We start from the raw sequence: 27,751 nt of genomic DNA on the forward strand, positions 1-27,751 counted from the left end.
GGGTTATTAATATGCCAATTTAGCCACAGCATGTTTGTAATATCTTTCCATTAAACAGAGTTATTAACGTTTGACTCTTCTGCGTTCTTACAGTATCTCGGTGCAAAACATTCTAGATGGCTTGGCATAAAAGCATTACTCTTTTATGAATCCATGGCTAGTGATGGTAGTGATAATGATAACAGTCCTTTTTTCCAGGCTCCCTCCATGAGTTAGCAAAAAAATTCTTGTGTCATTTTTCTGGAGCTGATTGGTCAAGTATTGACAATCGCCTGACATCATTTAAAAGCTAGGTTCAGTGGGGTAAATTGATATTTGCACAGGGTTTTCCCTTTTTTTATATGTAAAATTGGTCTGCAGCTGCTTTCTAGGGGAAAATAGCCTTGGCGTGGACATGCTAAATTTTGAAAATGGTTTAAATGGATTTCACTGCAGTTAAGAGAAGCACAGAATTGTCCAGATTCCACAACTCGAGTTTCTGTTGAGGTGGGCCCATGAAAAAACATTATCCCGACTCTTGTGCAATCAACACTGCTTGCCCTTTTTCTTAATTCAGTGTTTATTTTGTGATGCTGCAAATGGCCTGGCTACCAGAGCACCTTAAGGAAAATATCTTTGCTAATGTGCTTATTCATCTGGCAAAAGCTCTACTCTAGGAAGGTGCATCTAAGGCTGTGATGGCTGTGATGACACATGCTGGAAGTGTCATGCAGAGTTATCTCTCCGGGCATGCAAGCCATCACCCATTGCCCTTTCAGGTTCGGGTGTGCTGGCAGTTTACGGGAGCACCGTAAACTGGAAGAGCAGCCGCCTGGTGCGCATGCGCAAGCCAGGAAGATGATCTTCTGGTTTCAGGTATATGCATGTGCACAGGCCAGCTGGTCTTTGTGCATGCATGTATGTCGGAAACCAGAAAATCATCTTCCTGGCAGATGCATGCGCAACGGGCAGCTTCACTTCTGGTTTCCGGCATGCGCATGCACACCAGCCACCTGGTCTTCGCTCATGCATGCATGCCAGAAACTGGGTTCGCCAACACTGATCTATGGGATACTAAAGGGCAGGATTCTTTTGATGGAGAAACTGAAGTGTTGCCTCTAAAGAGGCCTGCAAGACAACTTTCTCTGCTCAAGTGAGCTAAACCAAACAGTTTAATCTTTTTAATATCATATTTTTAGGATCTGAAGCCATCTTGAACCTTGTTCTTGTGTAACTGTTGATTTCAAACTGCAATTTTGTATGCATTGTTAGTATTACAATTTAGATTTAGGCGGTGTATGAAAAACATTCATTTTTCCTGCCAGAAACATGAAAGTAGCTTGTGAAAACCACCATTGCTCCTACTATAATCCTACTCATGTTGTCCTCTAACCAAAAGGCCTAAACCTCGGGATAGCATTTGACCTCAAAGGGGGATAGGGAGAGAGAACATATCTGAACATGTTTTTCTGATGATATGGGATGATTGTTTGGCTCTATTCAAAATGCTTTTTTGACTGAATATGAAGAACTTTAGGATTATTTTAGAATAAAAGGTAGGCTTGGTGGAGCAAGCCAATACATTTCTGTCCCATCCTATATTTATTTCAGCAGATCTTTTAATTTCTTTCTTCTATATAGGCAGTTATTCTATATAAAAAAACAAAATTCTCTCTCTCAAGCCCCATGTTAAAACTTGAGTAAAACAGGCATATTCATTTTTTGGTATTATAGACAGTAATCATGTATGAAGGATTTTATTTTATTTTTTTCCCCTTTCAAGTGCTGCTTTAGTAAAATCTTGATTTATTTCATATTCTCTCAGCCCACTGACCATCTTCTCAAGGAAGCATCTATTCCTCTCTTTCCTTCACCTGCCACCCAGATGCCATCCTATTAAAACCCGTCTGTGTATCTTCAGGTGGTTGGCGTTGGATACGACGCACATCAAACAGAGTAGTGATCTTTGTCATGGGTTTGGAAGCCAGCTCTTTAAGTTTCCGGGCGTCAAAGCGTGGCCTGTGGAGAAGCAGGGGTAAACGTCGCCGGAATGAAAACATTCCCTCTTTCCTTATTTCTTTTTCTTCCTCAGTTTGTGGCCTTTTTTCCTTGCTGATTGTCATCTGGTACAAGATGGCATCCCACATCTTGATGGCTTTTGACTTGGTTCCTTTTTTCTCCTGACCTGGATCCACTTCTGAGATTTCGGTTATTGCCTTTTCTCTCCCTTGCTCTGGTTCAGATTCTGAGACTGGGAACTGAGAAACATCAGATTCCACTACCAAGTGTTTTTTGAGACGAGACCAGCCACTAAGTTTGCTTTTGGGGGGCACTGCTGGCTTTGATTTGGGTGACGAGCTGGCAGGACTTTGGGAGACAGATGGTGGCGGTGGCACTGATACAGCTTGCTGGTTTATCTTTCCTGGCAAAAACTCCTGCACACTGACAGTGGATGGTGCAGGAAGGATTGTTTCTGGCTCCATGTACTGTGATCTGTTGGAAGCTGACTGTCTCTGGACTTCAGTCTGTAGTTCAGGGCTTTTGCTGCTTCGTGGAGTTACAGGCCTGTCCAGCTGATGAGTTGGGGATGTAACCACGGTATACTGTCTAGGGATATGGAGTATTTCAGCTTTAATTTTCCTGGCGGGTGGCTCAGGGGGTGCAGAAACATGTAGCTTGGGTGTAAGTGACCTGGGATGCTGTACAAAAGATGTTTCATATGTCTGGCTTGATAGTGGAGCTGCATAGTTGGTTTGCAAATGAACACGACTTGGATATTCCTCTGGTTGTCCTATTAGTGGAGACTTAACCCTTGGTGCTTGCACGCTATGAAAAGAGGAATGCGTTTCAGCCACATGAGTGACCATGACTGGAGTCTCCACTTGAGGAGTGTAGGAAATGGGATGTTCATGAGAAACAAAGGCAGGGGACGAGAGAGTAGGGGGAACTAAAGGGAACTCTGTAGATTGCCTTGGTGATTCAGGAGTTGTCGGTCTGTAATGCGGAGATATGGCAGGTGAGACTGTTAGTTTGAGATGCTCTGAGAGACTCCTCTGTTCTGTAACTGTGAATGTGAAGGGTTTTGCTTTAGGAAAAGGAGATGGAACATGATGGATGATGGGCTTGACTGAAAAACGAGGTGGAAGATTGATAGTGAGGCGGAATTCATTTTCTGTTGGCTTGAGTGGGGAAGTGCGTTCATTGTGTTCCAAGTCTGGACTAGCTTCACTTACAGGAGACAGATTAGACCGGAATGATGTGGTTGATTGTGCTGATAAGGTGGCCTTCTTCTTTGCTGTTTTTTTCAGAAGCTTCTGTAGCCTAAGGTTGTCGGTTCCAGGTTTTGGTAGAATAGGTGGAGGTGGAACTTGTGATTGGAGAAGGATAGGTTCATAGGGTGGCGTCACCGTTATCAGCATTTTGACCCCCTAAATCAAAACAGAAAAAATGATTTTTTTTACAAGTTACTTTTTCAGGTTTCTAGCCTCCAAAACATATAGGGTTACTGATATGAACATTTTGTTCAGGGAAGACTACACCAAGGGTGTCCAAACTTGGGAACTTTTTAAGACTTGTGGACTTCAACTCCCAGAATTCCCCAGAATTCCCCAGCCAGCATGCCAGCACCCATTAACCAGTTACCTGTAAGAAATGAACCAGGATAGGAACCAAAGGTTTCCATGCCAGACTTATATCAGCATCCAGCAGACGGCTTCCAGTCTCAAGGCAGTGAATGGCCCAACTTTTATTGAAAATTTAAATTTTGGAACCCTGACTCTTATTTTTGTGTGCATATACTTTCTATCTTGTCTTCAGCAAAAACAAAACAAAACCATGTTGTTTCTGCTGTAAGCAAGGTTCTTAAATGCAGGATTGCACATCTGCAGAGTTGAAATTTATTGCTGCATTTGGCATGAAGCCTGAAATGACCGTTTTCAAATAATTAAGCATACAAATACTTAAAAATTCTAAAACCTTTAGGAGACATCAAATTATCAATCAGAAAAATGTGGGGATTGGGCTATGATGTCCCTTTATCATGTTGGAAACCCCCCATTTCATATACTGCATAAAATTAGTCATAGTATCTCAGAGCTGATGCTTTTCAGTGCCTGGCTGAAAAAGCTCCTTGATCAGTGGTTTTAACCATCAAATGTAGATTGAAAACACTAAATGAACAATGACAAGTTTTTATTATTTTGATTGAGCTGCCTTCCAATGTGTAAATCCTGCTCAAATGTTCTGAGTTAGAAAGAATACTCTTTCTATTTCAGGAAAGAACAATCTATCTCAGGATGAATGGTTGTCCACCATAAAAAAAGGGAAGTCCTTATGTGTAGGATCTAGCTTGCCACAAAATCGGTATAAAAACTCCATATTTCTTGGAATCCAAAATGCATAGAGCCAGTGCAAATGGCCTTCTCTTGTTCAGGTATTCTCAAGCAATAAACATTAGAAAAAAGCTGGTGGCAATGGAGTCACACAATTTTAAGAGGTGATGTTATAGGAACGACTCCAGGGCTGCAATCATTAATATATTCGAAGTGTTAGGGTTGTTAAATCACTAACTGAGATCAACTCATATCATTACCAATATGTTTCATTCTCTATGTGATCTTCAGACTTCCTTACCTATTTGCTCCAATGCTAGGATTGTGCTTGGCTGGCAGGAAAGCCTTTGAGAAGAAACTGCAGGGCAGAGGAAGAAAATAGGCAAGTTCTCCTCACTGCTGACTCTTTAAAGTCCTATCGGTATGCTCCCACCTCCACTCTCATCCATGTGTTTTAGGCAGGCAAGCCAGCAATAATATGCAAAGCTTAGATCTGATTGTATTTGAAACATGATATTCATTCTTGGAAACACTCTTTTTTTCTCATTGCATGCTGACAGCCTAACTTCTGCTACAATACCAAGGGTCAGCAAACTGTGAAATGTGAAACATGAGAGCCAAGAAGCTCATGTATGAATTGAATTTTAGCTCCTGGCAAGAAATTGTATTGAGTTTCACTTGCAAAAGTTCATGAAGTCTGTCCTTCGTGCTTCTCCTTGGTGATCAGACCACAGTTGATTTCAGCTGCTATGGTTTACAAGCCAAAAGCCATGGCTCAACTGATAGCTGGTCCTTTGGGAAGAAGCGGAGCGTCCACAGGAATGGAAAAGCCATGCGTTTAGTGCATATCCACGCTTCTCATGTGCAGAACAAATATTTCCAACTGGCTCAAAGAGCATTTGCTTAAGTTGCAAGCCTAACTTTAAGCACAAACTCGTTACACCTTCTGGATAGATGAAATTTTGATCTGAGTACAGAGACCCAGAGTGCACCTTTTGCAGGGTTGCTGTAATTTCCAAATCTCATTTTTACATGCAATACATTGGCTTGAAAGTGATTAGAAACCCAATTCTAGAATCCAATCCACATTTCAAACAATTCATGGGAGAATAGCTCCCAGTCTTCCCAGTAAATTAGAAGATGTGACTAAAGGTAAAGGTTCCCCTTGCACATGTGTGCTAGTCATTCCCGACTCTAGGGGGCGGTGCTCAGCTCCGTTTCAAAGCTAAAGAGCCAGCGCTGTCCGAAGACGTCTCTCTGGTCATGTGGCTGGCATGGCTAAACACCAAAGGTGCACGGAATGCTGTTACCTTCCCACCAAAGGTGATTCCTATTTTTTCTACTTGCATTTTTACATGCTTTCGAACTGCTAGGTTGGCAGAAGCTGGGATAAGTAACGGGAACTAACTCCATTATGAGGCACTAGGTATTCAAACCACCGAACTTTCTGATCGACAAGCTCAGTGTCTTAGCCACTGAGCCACCGCATCCCTTCAAGATGTGACTACAAATGCCAAAAGAAATTGCTAAAAATTGCAGCTGCTCATGGATGGCTTGCCATACATAACAGCTGCCAAATATAGCCACCATTTAAATGTAACCTGTGAGATGTAGGCTGCAGATTGCTTCTATAGCTTTCAGAGAGCAATTTGCACATTTCCCTCTTATTTGAGTCAATGTGGGTCCTCTCAAGGACAGAAAACAGCCTTGAAACAGTTTGAAAGAAAAGAATGACCCCTTTTCCCAATCACATATTAAATAATGAATTTAGGAAACGAAATCCCCTGTGCTTCCTGTAACTAGTTTCTTATATCACAAATATTTATTTTATTTCTTTTAAAAAAAAACACACAAATATTTCATCATTCGTCAATCATTAAGACATTGAAGTACAATTTTTTTTGTATGTGTGTGCCCCTCCCTCCCTCCCTCCACCCCCAACCCCCCTCCTCCTTCCCCCCCCCAACTTCCCAGAACCCGTACACGGTATGGATTTTTAACTAACACAGTCTAAAATCTATTGAGAAAAAAAGAAATAAAGAAATTCCTGTAACTAGGTTCTTGATTATTGGTTGCATTCACACATTACATGCTTAAGTCATAATTTAATTTTATTCCTTTTCAACATTGTGTGATACCTGAATTAAGCCACCTTCTTTGGGAATGAAGAGAATAGGGAAAAGGAAAGATATAATCCTAGATAAGTGTGGCAGGCAGGCAGGCAGGTAGGCAGGTGGGTGAATTAGTGAATTCTGTATTGTACTTAACAAGCATTATGTACAAAATCATGGCCAGGAGATGGGATTATATATAAATAGAATTAAAGGTGCTTCTTTAATTTCTTAGAAGAAAACCTCAACTCAGTGTGACAGCATATACGTACAACAAATCATTAAAACCTAGTAATGATTAACACATAGTAACACATAATTAAAAAACAGTATATGTACAATAAAGACCTATGAATGGAAGTAGACAACTCAAAGCATGACCAACTCACCATGGGATAAGTCACTGTGGAACAATTCAATTTATTTATTTAAAATAATTTTATTTTTTATCATTCATATTTCATTTTGTCCCTCCTCTGACATCCTTTAATTATTCCACTTACTGGTATTTCTTCGATGATAGTGTAATTCTTGTCTGGCAATGAGTTGTCCCACGGTGACTTATCCTAGAAACCCATCCACCATAGCTTAATTCAGTTAAAAGATGAGATTTACTAGTATAGTGTAGTTGAAGCCAATTGAGCTTTGTTAGACTTCTGCTTATGGAATGCAGAATACTTCTGAGAAGAATTTATCTTTTTTTCAATTGCTTTGTGAAATAAGTAATACAAATGACTTTGATAGTTGGGCACAGAATTGGCATTATAGTATGTTAACATTAAATGAAGGATAGGAGTAAGTTGGAATAGATAAAGGTGAGCTTTAAATTAAACTGAGCTCAGATTGTGTAAAGATTTAAAGAGTTTAAAGAGCCGAGGTGGCGCAGTGGTTAGAGTGCAGTACTGCAGCCACTTCAGCTGACTGCTAAGCTGCAGTTCAGCGGTTCAAATCTCACCGGCTCAGGGTTGACTCAGCCTTCCATCCTTCCGAGGTGGGTAAAATGAGGACCCAGACTGTGGGGGCAATATGCTGACTCTGTAAACTGCTTAGACAGGGCTGAAAGCCCTATGAAGCGGTATATAAGTCTAACTGCTACTGCTATTGCTATTGCTAAGAGTTTAAAGGCCAATATCAGTTTTTTAAAAAAAATTGGACTTGAAAATATAGAACACAACACAGCCAGACAACAAGTCAGAGACTGATTACTTGACATTTGTCCATACTTTAAGCAGCCACATTTTGTATCCGCAAGATAATCTGATAACAATCTATCTTTGAAGGCAGCACACATAGACTCTGTTAAAGCAATAGGGATACTAAACAAATGACCTGCCATTTCCAGTCACTATCGCAATTGATATAACAACCTAAGTTGCTAAAAATGTTTCCGGTGACTACTACCATTAAACTTTTTCTGAGGTAAAGACCATTTCTGAAGTCCTAGTGAAATATTTGACTGAATGTAGGAACACAATTAGATTGTACATACAGGTCCACTTTAACTGCCTAAATATCAGTATATTCAGAGCATATACTGTATAAACAGTGTGTGTATATATATATATATATATATATATATATATATATATATATATATATATATATATATATATATATATATATATATATATCTGTGTGTGTGTGTGTCTGTCTGTCTGTGTACACGCACACAGATATACATACACACACACACACACACACACACACACACCAAATAATTTAGCACATGGAAAGGCCAAATATTAACAAGCATTTAATTTGATCCAATGCCAAATTTTAAGGAACCCTACTATTCTACTTTATGTCAACAGTATATCCCTAGCTTCAAAAAGCAGAGAGTCAGAGAGGGAATAGCTTGTGAGACGGAAAAGTTATTTGCAATCTGTAAACCAAATGCAGACCCAGCTGTTCAGCTTTGAGAGAAGAGTGAGTTATGAAGAAACTGGATCCTAGTGTCATTGGAGCTGAACAGCCAAGGTAAAATTGGATTCCCCCACTAATGTTTGCTGCTGTTGTCATTAGACGAGATGGAGAGAAGAATGAAATACATCTGTTGCAAGTACAATGTGCAATAGATAAGATCCTCTATTTTTTAACATGATGGTTCTTCGTGCAATGGGTGGTGAGAAAGCAGTTTTAACTTCACAAAAAATGGAACTGTATTAAATTAACAGTTAACAGATTAACCATTAGTCTGACCAGCATTTTCTAGAGTACTGTTTCTCAACCTTAGTAGCTTTAATATGTATAACGTCCATATGGAGAATTCTGGGAGTTAAAACCTACACACCTTAAAGTTGCTGAGGATGAAATGCATTGCTCTAGAGCCATAGAAAAACACACAACTCAAAGAAGCTCTAAAATGGTCCGAAGTGGAAGTAAGTGTCTGGCCCCATGACAGAGAGACTTTGCTTCAGGCAGAGATCAGATGCTTCTGGCAACTGTGAGGATAGAAATTAGCTCTTCTGAGGCTCTGCCTCTATGCTGCTTGTTCAGCACCAAGTGATGAGAAGAACAGAAAGAAGCTCCCAGCATAAACTTTTAGCCATACAATGGATGTCCTAGCTATTGCAGGTTGCTATAGATCAGTGATGTGCGGTGCGGTTTATGGATGGTGAGGCAGTCCTCTCCCCCGACACCCCACTGACTAAAGCATTTTCTTTCACCCTCCTGAGCCTAAAGCACTTTCTTTCGCCCGCCTGTGCTCACAGCAGAGCTTGAGTGGGATGCCGTGAGCACAGGTGGGTGAAAGAAAGTGTTTTAGTCAGTGGGTTGTCGTGGGAGAGGAGAGAATGTCTGAGCATTGCATTTATTGAAGAAAAAAGAAAAAAAAGGAAATTTGAAGGAAAAGAGGGAGCGTGGGGTGGGGGGCATCATAAACAGAGAGAGAAGGAAGAGTGAGCGCGACGCTGCAGCTTTAAACAGAATGACAGAGTTGAAGCCTCTAAAAATGCGCCCTCTACTCTGAGGCAGGAGAACTGCGTGCCTCAACTACCTCAAGATTTTTTAGGCTTTTAATCTTCGCTTAACTCTGCTCGAGCGCCTAAAAAGTCAGACTAGATGAGGCATGCAGTTCTCCTGCCTCATAGTGGAGGGCGCTTTTTAGAGGCTTTTTTTAAACAGGCAGTCATTCGCGGTATGGCAGCAGCTAGCTAGCCTAACCTCAGCACTCGCCTTTTCCCATTTACATTTTTTTCCTTTTCATGATTGTCAGTAGTGAGGCTATGCCTCCCCTGACTGCATGTCCCTGCTATAGATTACCCGCGAGTATTCATTGTCCAAAAATCAGACAATGAGAACCAACAGATTCCTCTTTTATATCAAACATACTGTATGTATATATTCTGTTAGGAATTAGAGAAAAACCATGTGAAATTCTTTGGATTAAATGATTACATGGATACCAATAAAGGAGAATATTTGTAGCTCAGGGTTGAAATGAGGGGTCCTTAGTGCTCCCTGAGCTTGTTTTTTGGCAAACATTTCATTACCCTAACTAGGTAACATCAGCACTGATGACGTTACCTAGTCAAGGTAATGAAATGTTTGCAAGAAAGCAAGCAAGCTCAGAGAACACCAAGGACCTCTCATTACATGGATGTTAGACTCTGAAATGAGATTTGGTTTCATTAGATTTGGCTTTAAACTTCCTTGGCTATTGAAGAACTATATTTTGATAGAGCACCTTGGCCTCTTTGCTTCTCCATCCTTAACTAGGCAATAGGTGCATTAACAATATATCACCTTCCCACACAATGGTTTATGTTTGATTGGGTATGTGTGTGCAAAATATAATATTCATAGCCCAGTGACAACATTTTGCAAGCAGAAGTTCTACTTCCAGAGATTCTACCCTCTCTTAACTTCCTGAACCAAAACCAGTTTCTTCCCAGCAAGAAATTCTGAAATTTCACTAGCAGGACTTATTAACAGGAAAATAACAGTGATTCAAAACTTCCAGAAAACTAGCTATTTTAGGATGAGTATTAACAATAGAATCATAGGGTTGAAGGATCTTGGAGGATCCAATGAATGTTCAGGCCACCCCAGTCAAATGCCTGTCCAACATTTGTTTAAAAGCTCCTAGTGATAGAATATCCACAATTCCAGAGAATAGTCCACTGTTTAATAGCTTTCACAGTCAAGATTGTAATCCTTATTTTCTGTTGGGATCTCTTTTTGTTGGCTGTCATTTTATCTTCAGCACTACGGACAATACATTGATATCCTGTTCTCTGTGACAGCTTTTCAAGTATTGTTAAAACTACTATAATGCCCCCAATTCCCCTTTTCTTCTTTAGGTTAGACATACCCAGTTACTTTAATAATGCCTCGTAGAATGTATCATCAGCCCATCACCTCCTTTGTCATTTTTCTCTGCATTCTTTCTTCAGCATCCTTCTTTTGTCAATGAAATTTGATTCAGTATTTCTGACCAATACAGCCTAAGCTATCCCTTCCCATGATTTTAATACAATGTTGTATTAATGCTATGCAACCAACATTGCATTGGTTTCTTTGTGAACTACAACTACTGTCTCACACTTAAATATTAGCCATCTGTTGAAGAAGTAGGGTTGTAGTGGGATCATCCTTCCCACTTTATCAAGAAAAACTTTTATCAAATGCCTCACTGTAGTTGTGGTATATTATAGTCATAGCTTCCCTTTGGTCTACTAATATAGTTACTCTGTCATTACAATTTGTCTGGCATTTTAAGAAACCCATGCTGGCTTCTAGTAATCACTTTTTACCTTTCAAAATGCATGCAAGTCTACTGCTTGGGATTCAGCAATTCAGCAGTTCAACCTTCTCTCTGTTGTCCTTCAATATCTTGTCATCAAGTAGCAGATCAAACTTCTCTTGGCTTTTTTCTTCTTCTGCATATAGCAAAGAATTCCTTTACACTATTTTTGGCTTCATTGCAAGCCTTGATTTATTCTGAACCCTAGGTTTTCTTAAAGATTTGGGTCATTTGCTGATATTTTGCTTCTGCTAAATATCCTTCTTACCATTTTTTAAGCATGTCCTTTTTGTTTTTTAATTTATGAGAACATTCTCTGCAACCACACTGGTCTCAACAGGTCTCCCTTAATGATTTTTTCCTTCCAGTCTTCCTGAACTGATTTTCATTTCAGGATATCGATCTATCATGGAATCCTTCATATATTTTTCTCCTTGGCTTAGTAAACTTGGCTTTCATGAAATTAAGAGTTCCTCACCTAGAACACCAAACTCTCTCTCAAGGTTTTTACATTTCTTCAACTTATTTTTTTCCTTCCTTGGAAAATATTAACTCTGGTACAGCTGAATTTCAGAAAAGAAATGATGTACCGGAAAGGGGGCTCATCTAAAAGAAAAAAAGTGGTATCCATCTATGGGTTGGTTTCAGAATGGTTGCTTGAACACTTACACTTTTATCCGGCTAAAGCAGTATTTGATACTGGCAAAGTGCTACTTTTTCAGTACAGACTAGGAATCTGTATTCTGCAGTATGAATGTTGGTTATACTGAGGCTGTGGGATTGAAAATAGCCAATAGTCCAGATAAAACTGGATTAGATAGGCCAGCGATATACCTTGAAATATGACAGCTTTCAAAACATTTTCTCCTTACCACATGTACTCAGTAGGAGTGCATGCTAGCTCCTAAGTGCTACACACATAGTAATTAATGCCTGCATTTACTCAGCTTGGTATGCCTATGACTAAAGGCTTTTAACAATTTACAACAGAAAGCAATTTAAATGTGAGTATGAACAATTGCTAACATAGAAATTAAATAGGTAAATCGAATATAATTCATGGTGACAATTGACAGAATCAGCTCTAGGAAAAGATATGTTTGAGAGCCACCTTTAAAGCTGATAATGAGATTAGGCCAGCTCAATGTCAGAGGAAGTCCATTCTTAAGAGTAGGGGAAAAATTTAAGTCCTCACCAGATGAACTCATAGCAATTTTAGGTAAACCTTTTGAGATGATCTTATTAAGAGTGAAGATTTTTTCTGGCTGGAGGCCTAGATCTAAACTATAGAAGGTGTTCAAGATAATGACCCGGTACTTTTGGCTGGAAATGAATTGGTAGCTTTGACACCAAATGTGAGAAAGCATCTGTGGAATATTCAGAAAAAAAGTCATAGCCAAACAAAACTATTTTATTTGTGCAGGTAGAGGGTCCCCGTCCCATTTGTCAATCATTAAATGCAATTCTTTATTTATTAAATGCAATAAAGAAAAGTATCATCAAAGACAGCACAATCTCTGGGGAAATGCGTTCATACCAATGATTGATCATGTTAATCATGTTATTATATTTTTAGCTGAGAAAAGAAGTTCTTACTTTGCTTGGTTACAAGGCTACTACCTTCATAGGCTAATAACTGTAGCATCTAATCCTATGTTCTGATAGTGAGTTTGCTCTCTTCGATCATGAAAGTATACATGATAGTCACAATTAGCATTTGCATTAATCTCATGCAACTGGGTATCGCCTTGGGAAATTCATCTTAATTACAAGTATGTGATGCCATTTTGATGTATGTATTTTTTCCCCTCTTTGCTACCCAGCTTGGAAACCGGAGGCAATACTTCATGCAACGCTGATGTTTCCCTGGCTATAAGGAAATTATAGTGAAAGGATTTCTTCCCTCCTAGCTCAATCTGCTTTAAAACCAGCTATTGATTTCTTCAGAGATGGAAGCATTTCTCCAAGCTGACTTCATTTGAATTTGGACTTGGCATCAACTCAAGAAGCAATAATGAATTTGAAATCCTTTCTAGATCAGATTTTTTATTGAGAAATTTAACTTGTGTGCCGTATTGAGCTTTTTTCAAATTTTGTTTTGAACTGAATTCCTAGACTTGACTAGGAGAAAAAGATGACCCCCCCCCCCCCATCTTTCTGTTTTACACCCTTGGTAAGGAGGAATCTTCAGCCTCAAGATAGCTAGAATAGATTTCTGAGATCCGAGAATGAAAACAAAAGTAAATATAGAAATAACATTGAGGATTAAGCAGTACAGCTGATGCTAAGGATTCTTGTATTATTCAAGCTTATCGAATGGTAAGAGATACCAGAATGTCTATTCTTCACAATAAGATGATGTTTTATGTTCCCACCCATGTTGCAAGTGGGAACATAATTACTTAATACCACAGAACTTTAAACCGAAGACTGTTTTGGTGCCACTCTATTTAAATACTACGTGGTATTCTTTTTGAATGAAGATTTCTAAGATGGCTTTTGTGGTGAGACTTAGTTTCAGTTATGGGTATCTAGCTAAAATGCACTTCAGGAAATACCTTCTCCCAAAGTGCCTACTCCAACCACAAAGTGAAAGCCATCTTGTCTTGCTTTGCTTATTTTTTCTTCTGATGGCTGATTAACAAACTAGGGCCTTTATTCCCTTCATATCTACTATCCTCTCAGATGTAGATATTGAAACTGGAACACTGCACTGTTTCTTGAAATATTTTATGACAAAAACAACAACAAATGGAGAGTAAATGCAAGATATTATCCTGAGCTTGAGTGGAGATCCAATGTACCATTTGACCTTTGTCTTCCTTATCTAAATAATTCTTGCCTTGAAGGAAACATGGGGCAATTGAGGTACAGTTCTTATTGTGGTGCATTTAACAAGATGAATGGTAGCTTCTGAGGACCAGTCAAATTACAGGACAATCCTTTACCAGCTCCCCCAACAGCTGCTGATACCTTTTGACCTAGTGGAATAGATCCATTCCTGGAAATATAAATGCATCTCTTTGCCTCTCTATTACAAATAGTATTTGCCACCCTGTAGGTTAAAAAAAAAAGACCATTATATCCTGCTTCTCCTAAGACTTGCATTTAGAAAACAGTTCTTTTCTGTATCTTTCATTTTTCTTTTGCTTTCATCTGTTAACTTTTTGTGTGATCTGATATGTTTCCTAACAATTTAATAAAAATTCTGTGAAAAATAAATGAGTCCTGTAATGTCAGCTACATTGAGTCCAAATATGAGGGGCTGTCGTTTAATTGGTTTATTGAATTAAAAAACAAGAGGCTGAATTGTTTGGCATACCAAACCTAAATCGTGGTTTACAAATACTTGGGTTTACAAATACTTGGATTTACAAATACTTGGATTTACAAATAACCATACAATATGCTAATTCAGAAATCATTGCTCAATTGTGAATCTGAAGTAAATTCCAAATTACTGTAAAGATGTTTGTTAGAAGCAAGAAACTTTGCATGCTTACTTAAGAGGAAAGAACAAATCTAAATACATTTAGATTTTTCCTGATCTATACATCTACTGCTTTTGAGATCTACAAACATTTTAAAAAATATTAAAAGTTAAGTCAATTTCCAAGTGACTTAATGTATTGATCTTTTTGGTGCTGATCTACATTTAAATATAATATAGTAGTCCTAGACTTATGACCACAGCTCAGCCCCAAATTTCTGTTGCTAAACAAGACAGCCTCAGACAGATGAGCACAATTCAAAGCACACTGACAATGTCTCCTTGAATGGTGACGAAACGTTTGCAACCAAATTGCCAAATTCGGAGCACAAACCAACAGTCCCACATATAAATGATTTCCTACCCATAAGAAAGTCTCTTTGTTTAAAATGTCTATAAAACAGATAGCTTTCTCATTTGGTATGTTTATCATTTTCAGAACAAGCCAGGATATCAATGAAACTTTAGATAACCCTTATTTGTTTTAGCTTTCCATAACTTCCCAAATGGAAATGCTCAAGGAGGGAAGAATTCTGTGTCAGGATGAATAGTTTGTTCACCATCAAACATAATGATAATCTGAAGATGATAATCTGAATATAAAAGGTAAAGGTAAAGATTTTTCCTGTCCTGTCATGTCCGACTCCAAGGGATGGTGCTCATCTTCCTTTTCTTAGCTGAGGGAACCAAAAGACATTTTTCATGGTCAGGTTGCCAGCAAGACTATTCGCCAAGATGCACAAAATGCTTACCTTCCCATTGAAGTGGTACCTTTTTATCTACTCACATTTGCGTGCTGCTAGGTGAGCAGGAGCTGGAGCAAGTAAAGGGAGCTCACCTGGTTGGGTGGCTTTGGGTCTTAAACCTGGTCGGCCAGTTGACAAACCCAACGTCTTTAACCGCTGAACCATCACACACCCCCAAAGCAAAATATATTAGAACTGAAATATCAGAAAACTAAAAATCATGACATTTGCCAAACGGCCCAATAGCTATTCCTGGAGCACGGATGGCCACAAGATTTAACAGGTTTCCTGCCTGAAATACCTGAGGTTAGCCTTTCATTCTGGTGGCAGTAGAAAACCCCACAGGGACTACATTGCTGAAAATGCGCAGAGGAACACATCTGCAATCCTTAAGAGGTGGCCACTGTATACCTGCAACATTCAAGTTATTTGAAGCTAAGCCAATAGCTTTTTGCCTCTTTAGAACTTGTACAATACAAATTTCTAAAATCAGCTCTTCCGGTCCCAAATTGTGTCTGTCCCTAACGATACCCTGCAACTAGAGAGAGAGGCTTCAGGAAAATGGAGAGTGGAGTATGGGTGATCATAACACCTACTGGCCCAGGCCCTAGGCTATTCCCACCTCCCTTGTACTTGGGAGTAATGATTTTCAAACTACATGGAAAGAATGCAATCTCATCCCTGGACTTCTTTGCAGTATGATATATGGTCAGGCCAAAGTATTCATTAAACTATAGCAACAGCAATAGCAGTTAGACTTATATACCACTTCATAGGGCTTTCAGCCCTCTCTAAGCGGTTTACAGACTCAGCATATTGCCCCCACAGTCTGGGTCCTCATTTCACCCACCTCGGAAGAATGGAAGGCTGAGTCAACCTTGAGTTGGTGAGATTTGAACCGCTGAACTGCAGATAACAGTCAGCTGAAGTGACTTGCAGTACTGCACCCTAACCACTGCGCCACCTCAGCTCTACAGAATACAGTACAGAGTACCAATTTTATCTAGCCAGGACTCTAACGTTTATTGCCAGTGAATGCAACAGGTATTCTGCTTCCTCTATGGCATACCAAACTAATCTAGAGGGCCTCTATTCTGGCATGATGTCATGCCATCCCCTCAACTGTCCTTGAAGGCTGATATAGGAATATTCTCTATCAAGAGAGACAATGCCCCTGTGCCTCTGGGCACACAGATACAACAGAACATATGCTTCTCCAGTGCCTGCACTACGGAAACATTTATAGTAACCTCATTGTCCCATTACTGCATAAATGCCCAAGGCACTCAGGACAATTCTATATCTCCTTGCTGCTTTCAAATACCAGCCCTGTGCCAAGATAGAGGGTTGCTAGCATCTGCACAGCAGCACTTAAAATTCATCAGATGACCTATCCCATAAACTAGACTTAATGAGCATCTACTGCATCATTATAGAATGCTCTATGATTTGATAGTCTTCCATATACTAACCTTTTCTGCTCCCTACAACCTCTAATGCTCTTATCCCTTCTTTCAGATGTTTATAGACTAATAAGTATACGTTCTGTTTTACTTTCTTTTGGTTTTCCATTTTTGTATATTTTTTAGCCTCCAGTATGCTTTTTAATTGAGTGTAGTCCACCCTCCTTATGCTGGTTTTGATTGTAATAAAGATTTGATTTCAGCTGAATACCCTCAGTGCTGTATCTCAGTCATGGCCTTTCCTTGAAATATGAGAGGACAAGGGGCCGGTGCATTTTTAATGTTTCTCATTACAATAAAAATGAAACAAAAATTAAAGCACACTTTTGTAGCCAATGGCAACTGAAAGATGTAAGAGAGAAGTTAATTCAGTTTTGTTGCTTCTGTTGGTGAATCCTCAGAGACATACATTTTAAGGAGAAGCTATAAATTAAGGAACAATACTGCTAAATGTTTCTGCAGTGCATAGTTTTTAAGGACATAATAAATAGATTGATACTGCAGTTGCTTTATACATTTTTTAAATGCAGAAAGCAACTGTTAAAAGTCAGGTTGAGCTAGCACTGGAATGCAACTAAATGAGAACATATTTTTTTTAATCAACGGAGAAATTATTCAAAGATAAAAATTCCAGATAAAACTGCTAATAGCTGAAACCTGATGGAATCTGGTTTAATTGAAATTTATTAATATACTGTGAAATGATTGGAAGGAGTTGGACCTCCTCCTAGAAGCTGCATTTTTTGAGGTCAAAACTTCAGAGAACCAAATACAATGCTGTTGCAACTATCATGATAAGCAGAGAATTTGAATTAATTGGCTTTCCTAATTGACTTGTCTTGTAAGAAAATGAGTTGCTGATAGAATAACTGAATAATTGTGAAGGATAAACTTTGTGGACTTCAGATGTTTACTTGTCATCCTTTCTCGAGGAACAACCACAAGAATTGGGAGTTATCTACAATTGACCCACCCACCCATAAAGGTACATGCTTGCATGCATACACCCACGTACATACATGTAGTTCTCAACCTATGGCCACAATTGAACCCAAAATTTCAGTTGCTAAAATGAGACAGCTGTTAAGTGAATTTTGCAGATCTTTCTTGCCATAGTTGGTAAGAGAATCATTGCAGTTGTTAAGTTGGTAACATGGTTGTTAAGTGAATATGGCTTCCCCATTGACTTTGCTTGTCAGAAGATCACAAAAGGGAATCACATGACCCTGGGACACTGCAACCGTCATAAATATGAGTCAGTTACTATGTGCCCAAATTCTGACTATGTGACCATGGTGTTGCTGCAACAGTGAAAAATAGCCATGAGTCACTTTTTTCAGTGGTTTCCCTGATATTGCAAGCACAACACTTTTTTTAAAAAAAGAATACTCTGTTGACTGGAAGAGAAAGTTGTCTCTCAACAAGCAGTTGGTAGATTTCCTCAATATGAGTGCATGGAGCTCAAATGTGGTACTACCATGACTTTTATTTAAACCTGGATATTCAGAAGATCTTTAAAGCTTAATGAGAGCTTAAAATGTTCATGGGATAGATCAGTGACCCCCAATTCTCAGTCATCCAAGTCATGGTTGTCCCAAAGGTGCTTTTTCAAGAGGTAACTGGACTTTCTGGAGAAAGCACCTTTGGGACATCTGTGAAGAGAGGTTTTTCCATGGACTGAAGGGGGCATGAGTTCTCATGCTGCCTGCATCCTGGAGATGGGGATTCACTTGTTTGTGCGGCCCAGTTTCTGGCATGACGCAGCCCGGGGCCGGTCCACATACTAGGGGTTGGGGATCCCTGGAATAGATGGAGTACTGATCTACAGTTATTGCTGTCTGCTCTTCTGGCAATTTCAACATACTGGTCTTAAATGGGACCATCATGAAGTGATAAGGTTAATTAAAGAAATGCAGTAATTTGTCAAGCTTCAATTAGATTTCCTAGAAATATCATCCACTTTCTTTTGCATTCCTAGAAATGTCTTAACCCCTGTGTTGTGGTCTGTCAGCCGCTGGCCCCTTCGGCAACCGATTCAGATGAGGAGGTGGCATGGGAGTTAGGGCCAGCATCAAGGCAACCTGAGAGATCCAAGGGGGAAGAGGGAATGGAGCTGTCAGAGATAGTGACAGAGGCGTAACCTTGGTTCCACCACAAAATCGCGGTGGACTAAAGCGCGCTCGACGAAAGCGCGTACGTGACGTCATCACAGCGCGACAAAAACAGCACGCTGTGAGCGGTAAATTTAAAATTAACGCAAAAACCTTACCCTAACCCCCCCAAACCTAACGCTAAACCTAACCCTAAGCCTAACCCTTGACCTAACCCTAAACCTAACCCTTAACCTAATGCTAAACCTAACGCTAACCCTTAACCTAACCCTAACCCTTAACCTAACCCTAACCCTTAACCTAACCCTAACCCTTACCTTTATGTGAATCGGCTTGCTTTAATTTTATTTTAATTTATTTTTAATTTTATTTGTCGCGCTGCTGATGACGTCAGGTACGCGCTTTAATCGGGCGCGCTTTAGTGGACCGCGGTTTTGATGGGTCACGGGAACCTTGGCTGTCCATCAGCCCTCAGATAGAGAGTCAACAGCTCCCAGGTCTGGAGGTGGCTGATGAGGAAGAGGAGGAACAGCTGGATCCAGTGCCTGGCATGCAGATGCACAGAAGGCAAAGAAGGGAAGAGCAGTGGGAAGCTATATGCTGGTCCTTGGGACAGAAGAGCCACCTCTGCTAGTGAAGCCCTATCCTGGCTCTGGGAATAGAAGGCCAGGGGGCGGGGATCAATGGGTGTGGCAGACAACTATTCATCTCCCTGCTGGTCTGCCACTGATAGCCTACACTTCCAAATGTTGTCTGGAAATTATCAGAATTATTCTTGGAATCTGCAGCACCTTCTGAGTGTGTGTGTGCGTTTTCCTCCAGTCTGTGACTGGAAGAAAGTGAGTCCACCTTCCAGGACTTCCTTTGCAAGTGTGGGAAGAGAAAGAGAGAGACTCCTGGTGTGTTGGGCCAGTTCAGAAATGGAGCGAGTGTCACTTTTCACAGGACTTATAGTCTTCATAGCCTGCTGTGAAAAAGTGGCTGCTGGGGCAACTAATAAAGGGAATTTTTCGTTAACAACAACAGGCTTGTAATGTTTGGGAGCCAGGTCAGAACTCCCTGGCTAATTCCCAGCTACTATTATAAGTAACACAGTGAGCTTTCCTGCTGTCGTTTCCTGGATCCAGTGGCACAGTGTGTTTTGCTCTTATCTGCATCTTTGTTTCCCAGTCCTGGATTGGGAAGAGTGGACTAGAGGAGACTGCTGCATTTATATAATCTCCCTCTGATTTTATCTACAGGTAGTCCTCAACTTACAATCAAAATTGAGCTCAAAATTTCTGTGGCTAAGTGTAACATTTGTTAACTGAGTTTTGTTCCACTGTAGACCTTTCCTGATACAGTTGTTAAGTGAATGACTGCAGTTGCAAACACGGTTGCTAAGTGAATCTTCCCCATTGACTTTGCTTGTCAAAAACTGATGACACTGCAACCGTCATAAATATGAACCAGTTGCCAAGTATTCAAATTTTGATCATGTGACCAAGGGGATGCTGCAATGGTTATAATTGTGAAAAATGTCCGTAAGTCACTTTTTTAGTGCTGCTCTAACTTTGAATGGTCATCAAATGAACTGTTATAAGTTGAGGATTACTTGTATTTTTGTATTTAAAAAAATGTTATGTAAAAGTCTTGTCATAGAAATGAAAAATTATACTTGCTCTGTTTATTCAGATATTCTTGTCTATCTGTTCCACATTCTGCTCTTGGAGTGTCTCCAGATATTCAAATTTTGCTGATTTGAGTCTTCCTTGACAGGTTACAAGAAAAGACTCGATAACAGTCTTTTGAAAAAGGAATCTGGTGGAGCAGAAATTCCATTTCATTGCACACCCTGCTTCCTCACAGAAATATAATTGAGCCGATAGACTCAGATGAACCACAGCGCAAAGAAAGAATCATACTGGCACCTCTGTGACAATCTGAAAGTGGTGCAGTCGGACTAATCTTTTAGACTGGGTGACATGATAGACCTCTCCCAAGTTTGGTTGTTTTAAACAAGGCAAATACCAATAGCACTTAGACTTACAGTATATGCTGCCCCCATAGTGCTTTATACCAGAGGTCTCCAACCTTGGCAACTTTAAGATTTGTGAACTTCAACTCCCAGAATTCCTCAGCCAGTCAAGCTGGCTGAGGAATTCTGGGAATTGAAGTCCACAAGTTTTAAAGTCCCCAAGGTTGGGGACCCCTGTAGTTTATACCGCTCTCTGAGTGGTTTACAATGTCTGCATATCGCCTCCAACAATCTGGGTCCTCATTTTATTGACCTCACGAGGATGGAAGGCTGAGTCATCCTTAACCTGGCCGGGATCAAACTCCAGGCTGTGGGCAGACTTTACCTGCAATACTGCACTTAATCACTGCACCACCAATAAACTGGAATTCAATTCTTGTTTCTATAAAGTTTCATAAAATCACTTGCTTTTTTCTTAAACACTAATAAGGTGTGCCAAACAATGGAACACATGAAATAAGATGTGTGAATTGGCCTACTCTTTTCCTGTATATTTAACCAAAGTACAGCATAATTACTTCTGAATCCTATTTCTCTTGTGGGGTATGTGTGAAGGGAATCTTAATTTTCTATATGCCTGCACTTTTTACTTTTGCACTGTCAAAAGGAAAAAAAATCAAATGATTTTAGCAAAACTTTAGCTTGAAACAGAACTTGGAAATCTGGAATATACTAGGAATTCAAACAGGTAAGAGGTTTTATCCTTTTTTTAAAAGAACGTGAGTCCATAAACCTATGCATTATTTCCATTAAGAATTCTCCCTGATTAGTTATCTTAGGATGTGTGAAATAAGAAACCAAAATGAGAATTGAGGAATACCAGGCATTATGAGTCAGATATTACACCTCAATTAACTTAATAGAGCTTCTTTACTACATAAGCCACTGTAAAACAAAATATCTGGAATTGTCTGAATATTGGCTCATCAACTTCGTATTGTGTGTTTGGGCTATTGGTGGCTCTCCAAATCCTTCTCCATGTCTACTACCTGAGTGTTCTAACCAGAGATTCCAGGGAGTCATTTGATATGAAAGTATTAGCAGCATCAGCTTCCCCTTTCATTATGAACTGTTACTCAACATTAGATTTGATTAGTCAATCAGGTTAGCACCAATGATGTTACCTAGTTTGGGTAATGAAACATCTGCAAGAAAACAACCAAGCTCCAAGAGCACCAAGGACACCACATTTCAACCCTGAGCTACAAATATTCTGCTTTATTGGGAGTTAAGTCAACAGCCTATGATCATTTGGGCTCATTCACCTGTACATTGGGTATCTTTGAGGTTGTGGATTTGTCTTATGCTCAAATGTTGCAGGACTCTCAGTACAAGGTATTTATTAAAGCAGCTATTTACAATGGCAACTTGGGCCTCCTTGGAAATGACCTTCATGGAAGACACAGTATCACTCAGACTGAGACACTTTCACATTTAGCACTGATCTAAAAGCAGCTCAGCAGCTGTGGGTAGGGTTCAATTAATTTCTGGCTCAGATTCCATGCATCCAAAATCATATAAAGGGCAATATTTCCATCTGGAGTGTTGAAGTTCTAGAGAACTTGTAAGAGTCTGTTTTCCCATTGGTGGGAACTTGTTTCAACCAATCTTCAAGTTTCTTCAACTTTCAAGTGACCCGTTCCTTCTTTTCATATACTGTAGGTGGCAACTTTCAAATGCAAAAAAGGGTGTGGTCTTGGAGGCAATTCTGTATTTCCCCCACTTGATAACTGTTATCTTTTTTGGAAAGTAAGAGTGGAGAACATAACAGGCCAAACAATGCATTCCAAAAAACCTTAAGGAGAGCAGAGTTTTGCCAATCTCTGTGTCTTCACAGTAATTCATGCCCTAATTCTTCCAGTTGGGTTATTGTAATGTGCTCTGTGTAGAACTGCCCTTCGAGAACACCCAAGAACTAAAGAATACGATGGATAGTAAAAGACTATGGAAACTGAAGAAATACATCAATAATGTTAACAAAAATGGAAAAGAATGAAAGAAAAGGGGACTCTCTGGGAAGAAAATACCTCACCTTAACTTTGTGTCCTCTAGCTTCATTGGATTAAGCTGACCAGGACATTTAGCATGCCAGTGCTGTGTTTGCTAATCTCTAATGTAATCTCTAAACAGTGGTTTGAAGCCAGGCCAAAATCATCTTTAGTTTGTTAACCTTGAGATGTTGGAAATTCTATAGTGCCTGGACTTTAAGAGGAGGGAAAGATAAAGTTGCTGGAAGATAAAATGAAATGAGAGTTTGCCTCCAAAATATCTGCAGAGCTGGAGTGCCAGTTTTGTGGCAATTTAAAATAAATAATAAAACCCAGAAGAAACCAATTTAGCTCCCTGAAACAGTGAATATTGTGAGATCAGTAGCTCAAAAATTCTATTTGGAAGTCCCCTAAAATTATTTGCTGCATGACATCTTATTTGCTATAATGAATGCCATCGTGCTAGACAGAGCACACGAAACTGTTAGGATGGAGAAAAATGATAATAGAAAAGCGTACACAATACACATATGAAATCTGGCTTTAGTCCAAGGACTGGGTTAATATATGGGGGTGGGGGATAGGGCAGGGGTGGAAATGGCTGTTAGGCCTAATTTTTTAATGGTTGTTTTTAATCCAGGCTGTGCGGTTTGTTTTGTTTTTCTTTGTTTTAATTTAATGCTATATTTGGTAAATGGCCTAGAGTCCATTGGCCTGGGTGGCTATGTTAAATCTAATTGATAAACATAATAATCAATGGAACATTATTACATATCCATAAGAATTAGTTGAGAAAATGATTAAGAAATGTTTATGATTACTAGAATTGATGCTTATATCCCAGGAGTATGAGGAAATTCATTCTATGAGAAGTGTTAATACCAATTTATAATGCCTTGATAAGGCCACACTTGGAAATCTGCATTAAGTTTTGCCCCCCCCCCCCAAATATAAAAAAGATGTGGAGACTCTAGAAAGAGTGCAAAGAAGATCAACAAAGATGATTAGGGGACTGGAGGCTAAAACATGAAGAACGAAGGACTAGGGGAGACATGATAGCAGTGTTCCAATATCTCAGAGGTTGCCACAAAGAAGAGGGAGTCAAACTATTCCCCAAAGCACCTGAGATAGGACAATAAGCAATGGGTGGAAATTAATGAAGAAGAGAAGCAACTTAGAACTGAGGAGAAAGTTCCTGACAGTTAGAACAATTAATCAGTGGAACAACTTGCCTCCAGAGGTTGTGAATGCCCCAACACTGGGAGTTTTTAAGAAGATGTTAACCATTTGTCTGAAGTGGTGTAGGGTTTCCTACATAAGCAGAGGGTTGGACTAGAAGACCTCCAACTCTGTTATTCTACTCTATTCTAAAACAGTAGGAAGCAATGAATATAAGGCTTCTGATGTTGAACAAAGAAGTAACACATATATGTTTATTTATTTGCTTGAAAGCCTTGAAAGGCCGAAACAAAGAGACAACAGTTTGCATGTTGTATAAATCACCTAAGATTTTGTCTTGGAAAATTCTGTGAAACAAGACAAATATGCATAGAACATGCCTAGAATGCAGACAGCTCATCTGTCCAAAGAGACCTGGAATCTACCAGATCAATGTTTTTTAACCTTGGCAGCTTTAAAACGAGTAGATTTCAATTCTGAGAATTCTCCAGTCAGCAAGCTAGCTTGGGAATTCTGGGATTTGATGTCCACCCATTTTAAAGCTGTCAAGGTTGAGAAACACTGCATCAAATACTTTAAAACCTTTAAAACCTATCACCTCCGCTAGCTTTCCCATTGATTAAAAATAATGTGAGCTATCATTTAATGCATCCTGAAGACATTAGTTTTGGGTAGGCTAATAGATTCATGAATAAATATTGGCCTAGTAAATGAATCATGAATAATATTCTAAATGAACCTTTGAATTTGGTTGATGATATAAAAGCATGTCTACCATAGAAGCGATATAGTGGTTTAGTTGGTTTCATGAGACCTTTACAGTGTACATGAAGTGGAAAGCTGTTTATATCAATAAAAATGAATGAACTCTCAAGCTCAGTGCATTTCCTCTAACTTGACAGGAGTTTTTTCAGGCAGAAATCAACCCCGACCCAACAGCCTGAAGTCTATGAACTTGAGATGACAGAGAATAAATCAGGAACATTCTACATATAAAGTCTGCTTTTTGTTAGTAAGTTGTGACTCTTCCTTGAGGTTGGGCTATTCTTCTACATGGTACTCTTTAGAACATTTCTTTTTTTTAAAAAGATTTTTTTTCTATATTCCTTTATTTTCTGATGACTTTTAAACTATGTTTAAATGCCGTATAATTATTTTTTATTTCTGCTATACTACTTCATAAGTTTCAATTCTCCTCAACTGATTTGAATACATTTGGCCACAACAAGTCAGGAATTAAAATAAACAAGATAATTACACCAACTATTCCAGTTTCTTTGGGAATCTAAAACTTGTGAGATCAGCAGTCCAAATAAAGGTGCTACAAACTGTAGCTGAAATGTACCAGATAATGCAGAGATGTTATCAGCTCTAGGATCTACATGTCAAAAGGGAGAGTGGAGGGACAATGCCAGTTTACCAAATTTCAAAGTATCTATTTTATCATTTTAAATGTTCTTGCCACATTAGATCCAGGAATAAAATTTCTTATCCACATTACTGGGTATACAACTGTGATATTCTGTTTCATTTTGTCATGCATGTTCTCACAAGGATAATCCTCGACATAAGTCTATAAGACACCCCAAAGGGTCAAGCACGTAGCAGAACTATCAATCGGGACGATAAGAATAGTAAGAGTCTCACTATCACCACATAGAAAAGCACCTCAATTTTATCCTTGGCTGCCAGTGGTAAATTTTGCTGCCAACTGAAACCTGAATCATAAATACACATGGAAGCAGGCAATCCATGCATAAGGAATGAGAAGCACAAAACTGAAGCATTGGGCAAAGAACAAAACTAGCCCATTCCTGTTGTAATGAAGAGTGCATTTCTCTTTTCAGTGTATAGAAATGGATTGTACAGGTGAATGAATTTGTGTTGAATACTGAAAACAGGATTATCCCCTGCAACTGAAGGCAGCTGATTAATTGAGAAAGTGCAGAATAAGTGGCACAGCATGTCCCCCCCAAGATCTTGCCACTGTACCCCAACCCCGAGCACCTGCCACGTAAAACTATTCTTGTAACAAGTGGTAGGACTGCTCCTAAGTCAAAAGTGAGCAATAAGCTAATCATTTTAACTGAGACAGGTACATAGGAATCAACAGGTGCCAGAAAGGATTGTTTTTGCTTCTTTGAGGTGACAAATGATGCAATCCTGCAGATATCTCTTTTTCAGCCCAAAGGCCTATAAAAAAATACAGTGTGCAGACTAATATGGATATTTATCCCATACTATCTCAAACAGATTCTCAGTTGTTTCTTCCAACCCTTAAAATGAAACTTACAGTACTGATTTTTTTTAAATAAAAAAGTAGGGTACCTTTAGAAAGAATTGGATCTAAAGATAGTCAGATGTTCAAGCATTTTGTAAGTAAGATGCTGTCTATCTTCATACAAACATGTCAGGGAGTCAATATATTATCTCAGCTGCAAACTTCAAAAAGTTTCCTTATACATTTTCTAACCTTTTTTTTTCTTCCAAATCCAGCACCCTGATAAGAAACCAGGTTTGGAAAGAAGCTTCCTATCCCTGAGCTGCCCAAAGTACAGATCCTGCCTCTGGGATAGAGCAAGTTATAAGGTTCCAATAAAAGAGAATATCTGTAACACAAGAGTTGAACTAAGGACCAGAGAGCGTCTTTGGTGCTCTCTGAGCTTGGTTGTTTGCTGGCAGAGGTTTCATTCCCTGACTGGGTAACATCATCAGGGCCACCAGGCAGCCAAGCTCTGAGAGCACCAAGAACTCCAAATTGATAACATTGGGCAATTCCCCGCCAGCCGCTGACCAAGTATTTTAGTTTGCCTTCTTAAAACTTTGCAAGCGATACAGTACCGAAGGCCTGATCGCCAATTTGTTTGCATAGGAAAGCACCTGCTTAGGCAGAGTTAGAAAGAAGGATAATCTTCCCTCTCCCTCAAGATCCCGAAGTTTCAAATTTAAGTTGAAGCAACTCCCCATCTCTCTTAATGTACCTTCCCTCTTCCCCCCCGTTTCTTTTTTTCTTTTTCTTTTGCTCCCCTTTACAGAGCGAGATTTCGATACAGTGGAAACCTTTGCCTAGCCAGCAGACCCTGGTTCCGGGCTGCCCCTTCAATTCAGAAGGAAAGGATTGCTTTCTACAACCGCCGGAGAGAGTTTGCTTTGCTCTGCATTTACTGTACCTGGTGAACAGCGCCGGAGGTTTAAAGGCTGCAGCTTGCCGCGCTCCGCTCCGCGGTTTCCAAACCCTATCGGTGCATCCTTGCTTGGACTCTTCCTTTCCAACCCAGGGAGGGGGGAGGTAGGCTTGATGCCCAAAATAAAACCTGCCCCCGCAAGCTCTTTATCGAAGGAACTTTCTCCCTCCTCTCACAGGCTGGAAGAAAGAGGCTGGCGGATGGATCGACCTCTCTGAGGCAGCGGAAGGCTCCCCAGCAAGGGGAACTTGCCAAATCGGGTGTGTGTATGGGAGGAGGGGGAGGGGAGGGGGTGGACGAGCAAGGCACTAAGGAAGACAGGCGCAGAATTTTGGAAACGCGGAGGGGCGCTTATAGCTGAGAGCCGTAGGCCCCCTAGAGGCTGAAAGAGGTAAAACTTCCACGTG

General features: G+C 39.7%; 2 protein-coding genes across 5 annotated transcripts in view; one reads left to right on the forward strand and one right to left on the reverse strand.

Moving 5' to 3' along the window:
- The window catches only part of LSP1 (lymphocyte specific protein 1), a 108,760-nt gene extending 95,460 nt beyond the window's left edge, over positions 1-13,300 (forward strand). For all 3 annotated transcript variants that reach the window (XM_032228135.1, XM_032228127.1, XM_032228142.1), the window contains exon 11: positions 12,989-13,300. The gene's annotated coding sequence lies outside the window, so the exon portion shown is untranslated. The remainder of the gene's footprint in view (positions 1-12,988) is intronic.
- On the reverse strand, positions 1,706-27,573 carry LOC116515839 (leucine-rich repeat extensin-like protein 2). Of its 2 annotated transcripts, none has more exons than XM_032228113.1 (2): positions 27,330-27,573; positions 1,706-3,407 (listed from the first exon to the last, which is right to left on the reverse strand). In XM_032228113.1, the coding sequence occupies exon 2, from the start codon at positions 3,396-3,398 to the stop codon at positions 1,833-1,835; it is 1,566 nt and encodes a 521-aa protein (XP_032084004.1). In that variant the 5' UTR covers positions 3,399-3,407; positions 27,330-27,573; the 3' UTR covers positions 1,706-1,832. The 2 variants fall into 2 exon arrangements, with proteins under 2 accessions (XP_032084004.1, XP_032083995.1); XM_032228104.1 differs by lacking the exon at positions 27,330-27,573 and adding an exon at positions 4,612-4,669.
- Between the last annotated feature and the right edge of the window lie 178 nt (positions 27,574-27,751).

This window comes from Thamnophis elegans, chromosome 1 (genome assembly GCF_009769535.1).
Source record: "Thamnophis elegans isolate rThaEle1 chromosome 1, rThaEle1.pri, whole genome shotgun sequence".
Classification (NCBI taxonomy): Eukaryota; Metazoa; Chordata; class Lepidosauria; order Squamata; family Colubridae; genus Thamnophis; species Thamnophis elegans.

Excerpts from the sequence above, each read along its gene's own strand:
- LOC116515839 (XM_032228113.1), bottom strand. The coding sequence starts at position 3,398 with ATGCTGATAACGGTGACGCCACCCTATGAACCTATCCTTCTCCAATCA.